We start from the raw sequence: 16,385 nt of genomic DNA, 5'->3' as shown, positions 1-16,385 counted from the left end.
AGGTTCAGTAAAATGTGCGCTCTATATATTACTATTTAAATTATTAGTCTAATCTAAATTATTCTTATTGATAGACTTGTGAAATGAAGCTCAGATTTTGTACGGTAATCTGATGTTGACACGAAGGCGTGCATTATCGTTTCGTAAAGATAACGTATCTCTTTCCCTTATTTAGAAGCTGATTCTTCTTGATTATTTCGCTATGTACATTGTAGCCACTATGGTAATAAATGCCATACATCTTTTATGATGACAATTCGCCATTATCAGTTTGTAAGAGCATTACGACACGTTTTATAAGAACATCATGATATTCCTTTCCTCGTTTGGAAGATTTTTTTTTCATCACGATTTTAACACCAAGTGTACGCATCTTAATAAATTGTGATAGATATATTTAATATAATCTTGCATAATTTTATAATGGATTATAATATTTAATTACAATCCATTACATGATAGATGATATTTTATTCGATGTTTTATTAAATGTAAAATAATTTCCACGGGATGACACGTGGTTTCGTGAGAAAACGATTGACGATCTCGAAAGCAATGGGTCTTCGGTTCAATTCCGATCCTCATCTCATGTATGTACGATTTAAATTTATTAGAGATTAGGTAATTGGAACTTTGAAGTAACTGACTGAGATAAATTGCAACTTACTTCGGGACCAAATTAAATCAATAAATTAAAATAATTGGTAAATGTTTACTTGGTTGATAAGAAAAAAAGCATCGTTTTGCAAGATAAGCAAGATGGTAATCTAAGAAATTAAATATTGTTCTATCGTTCCAACAAGGATGACCATTATGTGTCATATTTTTTTGGCTATTGCTCATCATAATGTGAAAGATTGTTATATTATGGCATTATTATTATACGCAATCGAGCTCTTTCAAGTGTACAGATTAGTGCAAACTATATCAAATTTGTAATCCACGTATAAACGAGAAATAATATTGAAGTGCCTGACATCCTTATATTGTATAGAACACTTATTCTCACAGTATTTTAATTATGCAGAAATTAATCAAAGAAAAATTATTCAAAGTCATTGCCTACATTTGTTGTCACTACTAGCAGACTTGGTGGGACTAAAAGCTATAATTATAGACGACTATTATAGAACAAAAAGAAGAGAAAAAAATGTTGAAAGTATCCAAAATTATTACGAGAGCTTATTAAGTATGCATAATAGTGAAATTAATACAAAATGTAGTAATTTTCACCGCAAAACCTCTCACTGCAGAGTGAATAATAATAAAAATGAGAACGTAGACATTTGAACATTAAACCATTCCTCATAATTCGTCAGAGCGCTTTAATACAATTTTTAGTCCATAAAATTCTTTTAACGTAACGTCTCTATGATTTCTCTGATAATTTATTATAATACTTCTACTTTTAAATACTTCTTTCTCTCTCACTGTCTTTTCAAATGAGATCATTTTTATAATTTAACATTGTTACAAACAATCATGCACAAATTTTACGGAAAATGATTTTCCCTCAATTTACTTCAAATGTTGGGATTTTGCAGTTTACGTCAAACTGATTAACACGTTCGCTGCGCTTTTGAAAAGATACACCACCTCTGGAAGCCAATGTTACAAAAATTATTTTTTTGTACAGTTTCATATTCAAAGCCCGAATAGCTTGCCCGCTTTAACTAAACGCATAGATCCATTACGCGCTTGTCAACGAACATATTAAAAATCTTTACGGATACAAAGCTCTAAATGCCCTTAATTTTTGCTCCACCTTCGGAAGATCTTTATATCTTATATAGAAAAGTACAGAAAAGTCGAAATTGATTTCCCTGAGTCCCGTTACTTCTCACGTACGGAGTGCTTCATTTCTGCGAGTTCCCTCGCTTATTATGTATAATGTATTAAATCTTAATCGAGAATTACTTGAATCAAAGATGAGAAAAAAAAATTCATTAGATATGATCACATTTTTCTGCACATTTCCGTTTAAAGACCTTCCAAAGGTTCTCAAGCAAAAACCAAGGCATTTGGAGCTTTGTGCCCGTGACTCTTAATCAGTTTGACATGAGCTACAAAATTTGAAGTAAATTGACCGAAATCTATTTTCTATAAGATTCGTACGGAATTGTTTTACACATTAATTCAAATCCACATTATAGTTTAAGTAATATATAAACGAGAAAAATAAATTTTCGTTAATATATATGAAAATAATATTTGAAGTTTACTTCTAAATATAACTTGCATTTTGATGCTATATACAATATATAGTGTGATAAGCGTTTTGCGGTATATCATACGTGTGATGCGTGTTTGTTTTTTTCTTTTTGCAAATACGCGCTCTCAGTAAGAATTTTAATGTTTTAACATAATGTATGATACACACATGTATGATACACATTTTCAATATAATGTATAATACATAATGTATGATACATAACTATCTTTCAAATATAGATGATTAAAATCCAGCCTTCGGTACAGACGATAAAACTGCCTCATCAGAGTATCAGATTATAATAAATGCATTATCGTAACACAAACATCATTTAGATGATCCTGATGCTATTCATCATGCAGCTAAGTTTGGATCTTCAAAAAAAGTAAATTTCTGTGTTCCACATATCGCTCTTGAGTGAGATGAAATAAAATTTGAAAAAGTGAAATTCAAATGATTAAATTCAATAAATCAACGCTATTATCGGCTACTATCACTGAGCCTGCAATTATTCTTTTCTCGTTTTGTATTTGAGATTATACTCATTTGTTATTTAGCAGCTTGTCCGGGTCCAGTGGAAGTTTTCCCTTTCTGAGACGATTCTGCAGTATCATTTGATTGATCAACGTCCATCTAAAAAATTACATTAAATTGTTAGCTTAATTTAATAACGTTTAATTTAAATAGATGATTAAGGTATAGAATATAAAGAAATATAATTTAAATAAATTATTTAAAAGTTCAAAATTAAACTATTATTTTGCTTAGAGTTCAATTTTTTCTTAGTATTTTTCTTTTAATCTTCTTATATTTTTTATTGAGAGAAAATTGATTTTATAGTGATCAAAATAACATACTTAATGCACTTTTTATAATATTATGTGACAAAAATATTTAACGACGTAATTTGTACTACATCGATATATATCGTTTTTTATACCTTTTCTTCTTTTTCGTCATCGATAAGAATGGGACCATTTTCAGCCTCAAATTCCTTTAGAACTGCATCCAAATTATATCTTCGTCGATAGTTTACAAAAAATGATCGTAAATGGGCTTCAGTTTTGGTTCCAATAACTTCAGCGATTGCGGCGAAATCCTTTCCGTATTTTCTAATGCCTTGAACGGCTAATAGCAGTTCGTCATTTGTCCAGCGAGCGTTTATACGGCTTGACACTTCCGGCGGTCGTAGATGATCGATGCCATCGGTTGTCTTTCGTTTCAGAGCGCTCACTTGTTGTTTATTAGCTTGTATCTGTGCGATATCGAATAAATTATATTATATTACATAAAAAGTTACTAAACGTACAATTTTGTAAAGCGTAATTAATTATATTTTAATTAAAGAGATAAAATGCATTAATCATGAAAGTACTGTAGCGTAATCCTAGCATTCAAAATTTTTATTCTACTGTTTTTATATAATATCTTTTTTAAACTCCAGTTTAACATACTTCAATTATTAACAGTTTTAAATGCAAGCGTTTGCATATGCTTACATGATTCACTATAACGATATAAAAAAATGAAGAAAAAATGTATCCACACGTATATATATATATATCACACATTGTATGGCAGACTTTTCTTTTATACTTGTTAACATACTTGACGTTTTAGGCTAACGATCTCAGTGTCGATAGCTTGCAAACTGTTGTTGGCCTGATTTGGTTGACCAGCCAACGCCGCCAAATCATCGTGATTCACAACCAAGCCCCGGGGTGGTTTTCTTTTATTCGTACGACCCGGCATGGAAGTTAACGGTCTTGCTACACCGGTGCGCCTAAACCATCAGAAAACGTAGAATGATTTTAAGGATATGAGGATTTTTAAGGATATGCTAATCTATACTGCATTTCAATGTAAAATTAGCTAAATATCATTAATGGGGATATGGTTTAAAATAATCTGCGGGAGAAGGGAGTTTTCAAGGATATTCATAAGTTTTAATTGCTTAAATATGAACAAATGTATACGTTTATTTGCAAAAAGAGATATTCTAAATTAGCATTATTGCGTTAAAGACAAAAAATCGTCAATTCAGTTTCAAACGGTTCTAACTTATTTCTCATATGAATATCCTCTCTAGCGTTTATTGTATTGTGTAGAATAAGATCTTTGCAAATGGCATTGGCATTTAATTTACGTTCACTGACCTCCAATGTAGATAGCAGCTATGACACGCGTGTCCCTTGGGCGTCGCACGAACACTATGGCACGCAACGCCACAGTTGCTACACGAGCCCTACAACACATAATACCCTTTTAAAATAAAAATTTTGATAACCCTCCCACCCATTCCCACTTTGTAACTCATCGTCTATCGTCTTTGAATATTAAGAACAAATTAAAAGAGAAATCATTAAAATAATTCGTGTCTCGTTCTCAATGATATCAAGTCGTATTTTTTTTATATTTTGCTCAACTGTTGAAGATGATATTAATCGAAACAATAAGCTAAATATTCCATAATTCAAATGTTTCTGCTTTGTTTCCCCAGTAAGATTTTAGCCTATCAATTTAGATAAGAGGAGCTTAAATAAGATGAGGAATTTCAATATTAGGAATTTTGACGAGAGGAGAGAACATATACATATATGCCAGTGTAGCAATAATACACGTGATACATTGAAGAATAGCAAAACACAGTAGTAAAGCTAAGCTAACTATACTATATATGCGAGTGGGTAAGGTTTAGGCTGAGTACCTGAACCTGAGGGGCGTTTTCCGAGTCGGATGGGGCCTTAGCGTCAGTGCCTTGGCTTCCTGGCACAGCTTGGTTCTTTCCACGACGTATTCCGCGGTGGATCGTCCATTTCTGGAACGTTCCACATTTACGTTCACATACGGACGTAACGTCCAACTAAAGTACTGTTTTTTTTTATGTGCGAAATAGATTGAATAGAATCTCAATGTGTTGATGAAATTTTGGAACTTGTCACTTATAAATTTTACCCTATACATGTATAAGATATCTATGGCAATGATCTACCAACTTTTTGTCACCATTATAGCAAGATATTTCCGTTTTCCTACTTTCATTACATATAATATGTTATCGTGTGGATACATTTTTGTAATGTAGATAGCAAGTTTCCAAATAGTTATATAATTCTTCATATTACAATTTGTGCCATAATAGCATATCTCTTTGCAAGGTAATCAAGTAAAATAGCCAGATCAGTAAGCTTATACATCAAGAAATATCTCTATTCTAGAGGGGAAGAAGGGTAGTATTAATATATTATGAAGAACTATATCAAAAGAACAAAGAGAGTCGTTTTTTACTGTAATTATTATGTGTAAAATTAATTATTCTGTTTTAGATTTCACGCCTTTAGATTTATGTTAAAATGGCAGAAAAGAAAAAAATAAACAAAAAGGATACTTCTTTATGTTAGAACAGAGCGCATGCACAGAAAAATTATTGTTGAAATTATGTTCAAAGAATCCTTACTTTTTCTTCGGATTCGCTATCAGTGTTGGAGCCAAGCTCACTTCCATTTTCACTGCCATTCTCGCCTTCTTTACAGCCACTCGTTAATTTACGCGCTTGCCTGTCCATGAGTGACGTTCTAGTTCGCGTCTTCTTCCAGCTGTAGTAGTATTTCACCAGACTCGCAATAGATTTATCAGGCAGCTGTGCAAAAATTATTGAGAATAAGTCAATCTTAATATTTGACATGTTCTTCTTTTTATAATATCTTCTCTCTCCCTCTCTTCTTTATTGCATAATAAATTTAATTTTTCAAATTTTTGAAAAATTTTTCTACAAATATATATAAAACTTGAAACTTGATGTACACGTCTTCAAAGCATCTCTGATGTTACATTAGCAATGCATAACATGAATTTTTGACACCAATTTTTGCAAATTATAACTATTATATGCAATTTTATCGATAAAAAATAATTCTAATTATGAATATTCGTCAATCATTATATCTTTAATTCTCTCGGATTTTTTCAAGATAAAGACAAACAATTTCTTGTTTCATTCTGTATTAAAATATTTTTTAAATTACTTTTATAAATTTCCTTTAACTTGAATAATGTATGAATTATATTTTCAAAATCTTTATATTTTTTTTAACGTATCACAAGGTTATCAGGATCCTGTAATTTCGAAAATAAACACAATTAGTTTATTGTGTTAATGCATTTCACAATTTTAATTTTTTGTAGAATAGACAAATAAAAATCGAATGATTTAACCTGAGTATCATAACCTAAATATCATGACGTACCATTTGCCGGATGCGATGGAAACTCTTGCCATGAAATTGGAACGCTTGCTCAAACAATACTTTATCTTCGACCGTCCACTCGTCGGGAAATGGTGTAAAATTCGCCAAATCCAGAACTGCACGCTCCAAATTGTGCTTATGCCAAAACAGCATTCCCAACGCCTGTTCTCCATTGTAACCGTACTTCTCTTTAGCTAATATAATGTACTCGTCCACTGGAAAAGGCAAGATACATAAGTCGAGATAACATAATTGTTGATAAAAAATTGTTGGTACAAATTGATTGGTTGACATAAAATTGCAGCTTACATTTTTGATCTGGTATATCAGTGGTAGGTGACCAAACTAACAATGCCCTATCAGGACACTGATCCAAGCGACGTTCTGAAACACATGATAAATAAGCAGGTTGAGAATAAATCGCTACTTAAATCAATAATTTTAAAACTATAAAGATTGTAAAATACCATTAACAGGAACAAATTCTGGAACGACGACTTGATAATCTCGACCAACTCTTATTTTCTCCGCTGGAACTTTAAAAGAAAATTTTTAATATTCCAACTTGTATAACATTTAAAAAGTAAAAAGAGATATGTTGGTTACAGGTATGCATATAATGCATTTATTTTAATGAACAATGATGACTTAAAGAGCTTTAATAATGCAACTCTACATTTATTAATTTCAATTAACTAGATAAATTTTCCATTGATATTTCCATATGTATTAAAAAATTAACATCATTTTGGTACAATTATTATTGCGATACTATAAGAGTAGAGCTCATGGAAATACTTGTTTAGAGAAAACACTTAAATGAGAGATCAAAGTTCGCGATTTCATAAAAACATTTGAACAGCAAGGAGCGTACAATTTGAAGAACTCTTGGATTTTCACGTGTTTCAAATACGAAACCGTGTACATCCTCTATTTCTTGACTCAAAAAGCCCCGAGTGATCCCTTAAATATATTTCACGTGAGACAAACGTCACGATAATCGGCAGTCGAGACGTCGCCTGTCGACGGCGAGAGATGAGAATCGACGATACCTCCTTCCTCCTCGCTGGACGACTCGGTCTGTGCGTTGGGGCTGGGGCCTCGCGATCGGCGGCCGTTACGCACGTTTTCCGAATTTCTCTCCGCCAGGACCATCGCGGCGGACGTTTGCTCGTCGGACGGGGATCGCGGTGCGCCGAGTCGCGCGGATACGCCGGTGCCGCTGCAGGCAGGACGCGGGATGCGGCGAAGTCCTCGGACTAGAGCCAGACTAGAACCCAACTGCTCCCGCTTACGATCCTCCTCGAAACTGCATGACGGTATGGCGAGACCCGACCGAGATCCTTCAGCTGCCGCCTCGCGCGATCGTAGCGAAAGTAAAATGGCCGGCCACCACGCGCGACCTCATTGGCCGGCGGCGTCGCGCTTGGTAGAGAGAGAAATGGCACGGTCAACTCTTTCGCGTGGTAACGAGACTAACGATTCGCGACGAGCGATCTCGCCGGAGGAAGCGACCCCCCGAAGGAAGCCGCCGTTCACCCTTGCCACCGTGCGAAATTCTCTCACCTCCGCTCAAAAGTCCGAAATCGGAGCAGCAGCGAGGCTCCAATATTCGTATCTCGAACAACGCCGTGGGCACGCGAATACGAGACTGGTCCGCGATTTTCAGATGTTACCTCGTCATCGAATACATCGAGCGGGCGAGCGAATGGCAAGCGCGGGCATCGCCATTGAAATTTGAAAGATGGCATAACTTACACGATTTACACGTTACGATCCGAATTTTATGTTTTTGAGAACGAATTGAACGAGCAAACGAATGTTTTGTTAATTCGATCGTATTGTTTAGTTCATATCTTAAAAATTTATTATTATTTAAAATTTTGTTGTAATTACAGTTGGATTGAAATGAAACCAATAATATCGTACGTTAACAGTATAAGTATATATTATATCGAATGTAGAGTAAATTATTGTAATAATAAAACTTTAAATATTTTAATGTTACATGTTAGATGTTTTAAGTTCCTAAAAAAATTTTTTTGAAATAAAATATATGAAGGAAAAAAAAATCTTGTTATTTTTCTTTTTGAATTAGCTGAATTAATTTTCAGAACAAAAATTCTTCTAGAAATTTTGAAAAAGAAAATTCTTCAATTTTGCATCTCAAAATTAACTCAGAATTGATGACATATATAATACTACTGCAATAAATTCTTTTTAAACTCTCTGTGCTTAAGTATCTAAATTTATAATTTATTTATTTCGATTTATACATTTATATGTAATATATATATATATATATATATATATATATATATATATACATATATATATAATACTTTTTATTTCTGAACAACGAAATAAAAAAATAAGACTTTTAGTAAACACAATTATTTTGCATCAACAGCAAAATTTTTTTTTCAATATGTTAAAATACGATAAAATAACAAAATTCAGCATTATACATACATACACAAATCATATTTATATATACACGAAATCACGGATGGAACAATCGTGGCATAGCGACGCCTCTGATTGGTCCGACGCCATCGATGATGTCACGCGACAAGTACGGTCGCGCGACTGCTCACCCGCGAGTCTCTCGGCGCCGTGATCACTTTCGTCGGTATATTTTCGTATCCCGAGCAAACGCGACGTCTCCAATGCGCGAAACGACGTCGTCCCGTCGCTCGCGAGGAAACGTCGGGTTAATCGCGACGCCCTTTGTCCATTTAATCGGTATAATTTTGCAATATCCGGGATAACCTCAATCACCTCGACGCTCTTGAATCGAACGCCGTCTCGCCGCGGCGCTGTCGTCGCTACCGTCGGCGGTGACGGCGGTTGTCACACTCCACTCCTGTCGTCCCCCGTCGTCCATCCACAGTCTCCCATGGGCTGCCGACTGTACCGTGTGAGAGATTTTCGCCACCGATTTAACGTAAATATCACATTTACCGGAGGACTCCGAGCCGATTCCGTCGCGTGTTCCGCCGGGATCGTCGAGCTCGCGCTCGTCCACGCGGCTCGCCGCTCGCTGTCACCTCGCCGTTCGCCCTCGCCTCGCGCGTATCCATTTCCGCGATAACCAAAAAGCCCCGTCCTGCGGGGCACAAGCACGGTTTCTCGCTCTCGCGCGATAAATCCGTGCTTTATCGCGATACCCCTCGCGATCGTTTACCAATCTAACATCCGGTATGTCGATCGAAGATACGGGGATTCGTCGATATTCGCCGCGGCCCGTGCCGTCCGCGATAAAAATCCTCGGTCGCTCTGTTAGCTGACTGTTATATATATTAATAAATAATTCGCATCCCGTCTCTTCGACACTTGTATTTTGTACTGTTTACGTCGGCGGCTCCATTCACAAGCTTCGCCGATGCGCGACAGCTTCTATGTCTCATCGCGCGTGCTCCAATGCCCCTAATAAATAATTTTTCAATTGTTTATTGCGAAAATATCTTATTATTATTGTTGTAAAGTCTTGCCGTATGTAATCCGTCCCACGTGATTACATAAATTGTAAATACGATATATGCACCGCACGGAGTATATATACCATGCATTTAATATTATAGATTCTATTTTTATCATATTGTTTAATATATTTTTATCAAATTAGCGTGTAAAAAAATAATTTTGTACACGAAGAATACCTATAATAGATTAGAAATGTGAATTCTGATTTTGATTTTTTTGGGTTATTTTCTATATGCAATCTAGAATGTGTAGATATATAGATGTGCTTTTGTATAGCATTCGTATTGTTGAATTTAATTGCGTTCTATGTTTTTTCGAAATTTTTGTAGTTCTTAAAATGCACAAATATAAAAACTATATGTACCCCTCTTTTTTATTTTTATTGCAGATGATTGTCTAAACAAATAAAGCAGCTCTAATTTTAGTCGTAACTGTTTCTTAAGGAAGAGACCCGATCAACGAAAGAAAAAAAAAATGAAGGTCGTTGCGTTGATCAGTGGTGGCAAAGATTCTTGCTTCAATATGATGCAGTGTGTAGCAGCTGGTCACGAGATTGTGGCTTTAGCTAATTTATATCCTGTTGAAAAAGGTATTGAGACAAATTATATATACCGTGTAAATCAATTATGTATTGCCCAATAATGGATTTTCTACAAATAGAGCTCTAACTGTATGTAACTTATGAGCGTAATAAGTGTAATTTACATGTTTATTTAATTTTTACGTTATAAATATTATAATTTGTAATTTATGCAGATGTAACATAGGGGTTAACGCACTGCTTCCAGATGATCTGGATTCGTTTATGTTCCAAACGGTAGGACACCAAGGTGTTAAATACATTGCTCAAGCTATAGGCTTGCCTATATACCGTTATCCAACATTTGGCAAGGCCAATGTGCAAGAGAAATATTATTATCCTACGGAAAATGATGAAGTCGAAGATCTTTTTAAGCTTTTGAGTACAGTAAAGGTAAATTAATTTCAGTATCTTCTGTCTGAATGTTTATATGTAATTCAATAATTCTAATACATTTATATATATTTTTTTTCAGGAACGTGAAGATATAGAGGCTGTGTCAAGTGGTGCTATTCTTAGTGATTATCAACGAATTCGTGTGGAAAATGTGTAATTATTCACTATAATTTATTTATTTCTCCTGTTTGAATTTGTAACATTGTTAGTTATTGCTATTAATTTTTTTCGAATATTCTTCTTTTAGGTGCAATCGTTTAGGTCTTATTTCCTTGTCGTATTTATGGAGACGGGATCAGGATGAGTTGTTAAATGAAATGATACAGAGTTCTGTTAACCCAATATTGATTAAAGTTGCGGCTTTAGGCCTTGAAATCAAACATTTGGGCAAATCTATATGTGAAATGCAACCTCATCTTGTAAAAATAGTAAGTCATATTGTTTCTTGTTTAACCAATTATGGGGCAATGTTTTTAATGATTTAATTTTATCTCCATTCATTTGATATAATTACATAAATACTTGTTAGTACTTACGTAATTGTGTCTAATAAAACACATTTTGGTTGTGATATATATGGATATATCATTTGATATACACTATCATTTGATAATTACATAAATACTTGTTATTTATGTAATTATGTTTAATAAAACACATCTTGATTGTTATATATATGGATATATAATGAAACAAAGAGAGCTGAATGGCTTTATTTATTTTGAGCTAGGAGATAGCTTTATTTATGTTTGATAGTTTATAAATTTTATTTACAGAAAGAAAAATATGGAGTAAACATATGTGGGGAGGGAGGAGAATACGAAACTTTTACCTTAGATTGCCCCTTGTTTGCTAAAAGTATCGTAATGTAAGTGTTACATGTTTGCATTAATGTACAATCTGAGTTACTGAGTACTTAATTTCTTTTTTTATTTTTTTTTAGCGATGAGTATGAGAGCGTTGTAAATTCGAGGGACGATGTAGCTCCTGTAGGATATCTCAGATTTACGAAGATCCATTTACAAGACAAGGACGTAAGTTTTTGGATATCACATTGATAATTGTAAGACACTGTTAAGTGTCATCAAAGTGAAGACTTATTTTTTAGAATGGAGAATTGGAGAAGTTAAGTCTATCCGAGAGACTAAAAAATGTTTTGATAAAATCGCCACAGGATTACATTGCTGAAATCATTGGTCCTGAGCTGCATGATGGTTGCAATTTATCAGAAGATGAAAATGACGAGCATGCATGTGAAAGCAATAGTTTGAAGGCATCGAACTCAGGTAGGAAATTTCAGAAAACTCTAGAAAAGAAAGAATACGCAGAAAAAATATATAAAGTATATAAAAATATTATATCTGTGCAAATATACAGATCAATTTCATCCTCCAAGCCCAATGGAGATTCTGTACGAAGAGGAAGATTGCCCAGACGCACCGGTCGTTAATAGAAATCAAACGGGATGGTTCTGGTTCGGAGGTGTTGTAGGGAAACATCCGGACGTAACACCCGCCGTGGAAGAGGCACTGGAAAAACTAAGCAGTAAAATTCACATCTTAATCGCATACTTTTCGGCTTAGTAATTATTCAATATTAACAATTATTCCTTATTCGAAATTTTAATTGATAATACGAAAGAACAATACAATTGAACTTTTTATTAACGATATGATATTCGTCTAATTATAGCTCTCATTCAAAACGAAAATTTATGCCCATCTGACATAGTCGCGGTAACGTTGTACATAAAAGATATGTCAAATTACAAGGCTATAAATGAAGCATACGTTTCCTGGTTGGGTAAGAGAAATCCACCGGTTCGAGTATGCGTAGAATGCCCTTTGAACGTACATGTCACACTTGACGCGATAGCATATAAGGAGAGCCAAGAGAGTGGCGATAAATGGGCCTGTAAGCGACACACGATGCACGTTCAAAGTATAAGCCATTGGGCACCCGCCAATATTGGCCCTTACTCGCAAGCTGTTCGTGTAAGTGCAATTAATATGATAAACATATTTTTATAAGATAATATTTTATAATTGATCACTTTTTTATTAAATATTTTTCAGAAAATCTATATTTTAAAATATTACAGCTTTACTATTTAATCCTCTTTATTTAATCTTTTTATCTTTTACATTAAAAAATTTAAGACAATCTTTTATAGAAAATATTTCATAAAAAGAATGTACTTTTTTTTTACACAGGTAGGTGATGTTATTTTAGTTGCTGGGCAAATACCTTTGGTGCCTGGCAATATGAATCTTCTAGATATGAACATTAAACGGCAGTGCCGTTTAACGTTGAGGCACATAGACCGCATCGTTAAAGCTATGGATGCAAAACTTCGAGATATAGTACAAGGTATCTGTTTCCTGACTCATTCTAGTTACATAGCGGATGCGAGGAAAGAATGGGAAAGGAGGACGAGAAATGCTATTGTAGATTACATTGTTGTACCAAATTTGCCGCGTGGTGCTCAAGTTGAGTGGTGTGTTTGGGCTCATAGGGATAATAACCGATTCGAGTGTGAGTATTTAAAGCTTATCTAACAAGAAGAAGGTATGATTTGCTGCAAATTCAATAGAGAAATCAATTTTTTTTTTCATTTTTCATTTTTTTTAATAGTACAACTTGCAGCAATTATACTTTTCTGCTCATTAACTCAAACGCTAGTGATGTATGGATAATTATTATATATGTCTTATTATTTATTACAGATGAGGAAACAGGAAAATGTGTGGCTAATTTTAGGATAGCCCTCAGGCGTAGATGGAATTATGAAAATAATGTTTCAGCGATTGTATGTTACATGTCTACCGGTAAGTTTTTCTTGATGAATCGTTTATCTGTAACACATCTTTTAAACTTCTTTTCATAAATGTAACATATCTCCTTTTGTAAATACATAAAATACTAAAATACATATTTTATTAAAATAAGAATTTAAAAAATATATATATAAGATCTTGATAACAGTAATAACTGTAATAGTAGAATAATAAATCTGAATTAATTAATATTAGTTATTAATTTTTTACATTTGGAAATCTATTCATGTGCATATTTAAAAATAATTATCAAAAATTTTTCTAAGATATTTTGATATTATAATTTTGTGAACAGGTTCATCCAATTCAACTGGTAATTTGACCACAGAGGCGAGTTTGCCATCCACAGAGCTAAATGCAAACGAATTATCGGAAGCTTTCGATTATCTATTATGTAAACTCAGGAAAGGCTCGCAAAGCGCAAATCCAACGTGTAACTTGCGAATATTTTATAAAGTCGGCAGCTTTCCGGGCCCAAACTTCCTTCACAACGTCCTATCGAAGTTTTCTACGCAGAATTTAGTGATCACTATTATACCAGCTACTCACTTACACAATTTCAGTACTTTGTTATCTATATACGGTATTAGGCACGAGTAAATACTCAAAATGATTTTTTACACAGTCAATTATTCATCGGAATTGGAGCGCACATTTAGGATAAAAAAAATTGATGTTTGGAAAAACAACACGTAAGTGATTGAGAGGAAAAGAGAGAGACACTAGAAAAAAAAGCAAAAATGCGTCTAAAACTTTTCGCTTCATTTCATAGAATACTCAAGCACGGAGGCAATTATAATTTTGCTGATCGTGAATTACAATCAAAATTCAGTGAATCTCTGTGTATATTTTTTTTTCTAAAACAGCAATTTTGTTTTATGTGTCTTTTTGCAGCCGTCACTTTAATTTTTTCGGCCGTTATGAATCCAACGCTGCTCGAAGGAAGACGGTGAAGCGGCGTTGCATCAGCTGATTGAGTTTTCCTACGTGTGCAAATAATTCTCGATGTTATTTTGCTTCACTGATGGTCGGTGGGCGTATTTGAGTACTTCTCGCGTTTCACACGCGAGAGACACGGCTGTTCGCTCGACATTTACTGACGATGTAGTTCCGCTGTCTCTTGTAGCTGCACTTTTATGCAATCTCCGCAGACCCGGCTATTCTCCGAGAATCCCTCGAAGATACATCCCGTTTCCTTTTCGGGTATAAAAATAGTAACGAAAATGCAGCTGGGAAGAAACGACGGACACTATATTATCTTGTATACCGAGTCTACTAGTCAATGACGGGTCAAGTGCAATTCTGAGCTGTAAGCCCGTCCCCCCCGTTTAGCGCATAAGTGCTCTTTAACAACAAGCGATTACACACATTAGGTAATAATAATACTCGTACGACTTGTACTGCTGATTACGCTATATGATATTTCGTTTTTCTTTTGCTCAAAGTACACGTTTACTTTATGATGTTGTAATCATGTGCGGAATGTTTATTAACGTGTGTGATGTTTCTCTAAAAACGACATTAAAAAAAAAAAAAAAAACTAGCACTCGACATTTATTCGAATTTTAAGCGAACGGAAGGAGAGGGACGTTTGTTGTCGCGAGGAAGAAAATCATGGGTCACCACCCTGTGTGGGTGTCTCCGATACGATTTAATACGACTGGAACGCAGAGCACATGTGAAACGTATATACATACATATATTCTTTTTCACAACGATGTTCTTCGCTGTCACTAATGCTGCCGGTACATCGCTAACATAATTGTATTGCCGATTGATTCGTTTCCGTCACGGAAATGATATCGCAGTTTTAAAGAAAACCGGAGGAAGACATTGGGAAGTCGGCGAACACTCGGTAGGACGCTACGCAGCGGCTCCGCATTCTTCGCGCGTACGCACCGCTTAGAAGTATCTTGTACAGATTGCATTGCAATACGAACTTTACTAAGATTTATTCTGACGCAAATATTATATATATATATATATACGAGGTTGATATGCAACGATATGCCAAAGTTTATATTTTGCAACTTGCTCATTTTTTAAACAGTCGCAATTACTATCGTTATTCTGTATGTGTACATAATGCAACGTAATCTAACACGGTCTTATACAAATGTATTGTAACTGATTTTTGACAGCGAAAAAAAAAAGGAGAGAACGAGCGCACTGTTCAAAATATGGATACTATGTAATGATAAGTATGTAAAGAACATGCAGAAAAAAAGGATGTCTATTCGCATCTAACTCCCGCAACAGAATACTAATCCGAGGATTATGTCGCAAAAGAAGAATAAAGAGAATGATATATATTTTTAAGAAATCGCTATTTTTTTTCTTTTTAGTTTCACGTTTTATTTCTTTCCCTTCTGTTCTACATATATGTAGCGATCGACAGAAAAGACAATATTTTACAAAACCCATTAATGGCTTACTGATGTGATTGTTTCTCTTCGGAAATATCAAAGTTGGTAATTTGGAAAAAAAATGCAAGAGCACAAATTTGCCCAATGGTATTTCATCACAATTTTCAAAAACAAAGAGAAAAATAGTCTTTATAATGATAATATCTTGGATGTAAAGTAAAGATAATATAAATGATGGAAAAATATAATTTGATTTTTAAT

At 34.3% G+C, this 16,385-nt stretch overlaps 2 protein-coding genes across 6 annotated transcripts; one reads left to right on the top strand and one right to left on the bottom strand.

The window, feature by feature from the left end:
- Nucleotides 1–823: 823 nt before the first annotated feature.
- LOC105453533 (REST corepressor 3) lies at nt 824–8,133 on the bottom strand. Of its 2 annotated transcripts, XM_011695579.1 has the most exons (11): nt 8,026–8,131; nt 7,512–7,884; nt 6,927–6,995; nt 6,769–6,843; nt 6,460–6,674; nt 5,670–5,852; nt 4,920–5,030; nt 4,369–4,457; nt 3,821–3,995; nt 3,153–3,467; nt 824–2,845 (listed from the first exon to the last, which is right to left on the bottom strand). In XM_011695579.1, exons 2-11 carry the CDS (start codon nt 7,612–7,614, stop codon nt 2,762–2,764), a joined length of 1,419 nt encoding a protein of 472 aa, XP_011693881.1. In that variant the 5' UTR covers nt 7,615–7,884; nt 8,026–8,131; the 3' UTR covers nt 824–2,761. The 2 variants fall into 2 exon arrangements, with proteins under 2 accessions (XP_011693881.1, XP_011693880.1); XM_011695578.1 differs by having other exon boundaries at nt 7,512–8,133.
- Nucleotides 8,134–9,317: 1,184 nt separating this feature from the next.
- On the top strand, nt 9,318–16,081 carry LOC105453532 (diphthine--ammonia ligase). Of its 4 annotated transcripts, none has more exons than XR_974883.1 (14): nt 9,318–9,406; nt 10,334–10,534; nt 10,734–10,918; nt 11,001–11,074; nt 11,169–11,349; nt 11,698–11,789; nt 11,865–11,955; nt 12,030–12,207; nt 12,299–12,466; nt 12,614–12,915; nt 13,135–13,456; nt 13,648–13,749; nt 14,054–15,131; nt 15,329–16,081. XR_974883.1 is itself a non-coding variant. In XM_011695576.1 (13 exons), the coding sequence occupies exons 2-13, from the start codon at nt 10,420–10,422 to the stop codon at nt 14,356–14,358; spliced, it is 2,115 nt and encodes a 704-aa protein (XP_011693878.1). In that variant the 5' UTR covers nt 9,318–9,406; nt 10,334–10,419; the 3' UTR covers nt 14,359–16,081. The 4 variants fall into 4 exon arrangements, 2 of the variants coding, with proteins under 2 accessions (XP_011693878.1, XP_011693879.1); XR_974884.1 differs by having other exon boundaries at nt 14,054–15,613; nt 15,900–16,081; XM_011695576.1 differs by having other exon boundaries at nt 14,054–16,081.
- The last annotated feature ends 304 nt before the right edge of the window (nt 16,082–16,385 follow it).

The sequence above is a fragment of the Wasmannia auropunctata genome, unplaced genomic scaffold (genome assembly GCF_000956235.1).
Source record: "Wasmannia auropunctata unplaced genomic scaffold, wasmannia.A_1.0 LD335998.1, whole genome shotgun sequence".
Taxonomy (NCBI): Eukaryota; Metazoa; Arthropoda; class Insecta; order Hymenoptera; family Formicidae; genus Wasmannia; species Wasmannia auropunctata.
Note: the sequence above shows the minus strand (reverse complement) of the source record. Positions and strands in the feature narration are given on the sequence as shown.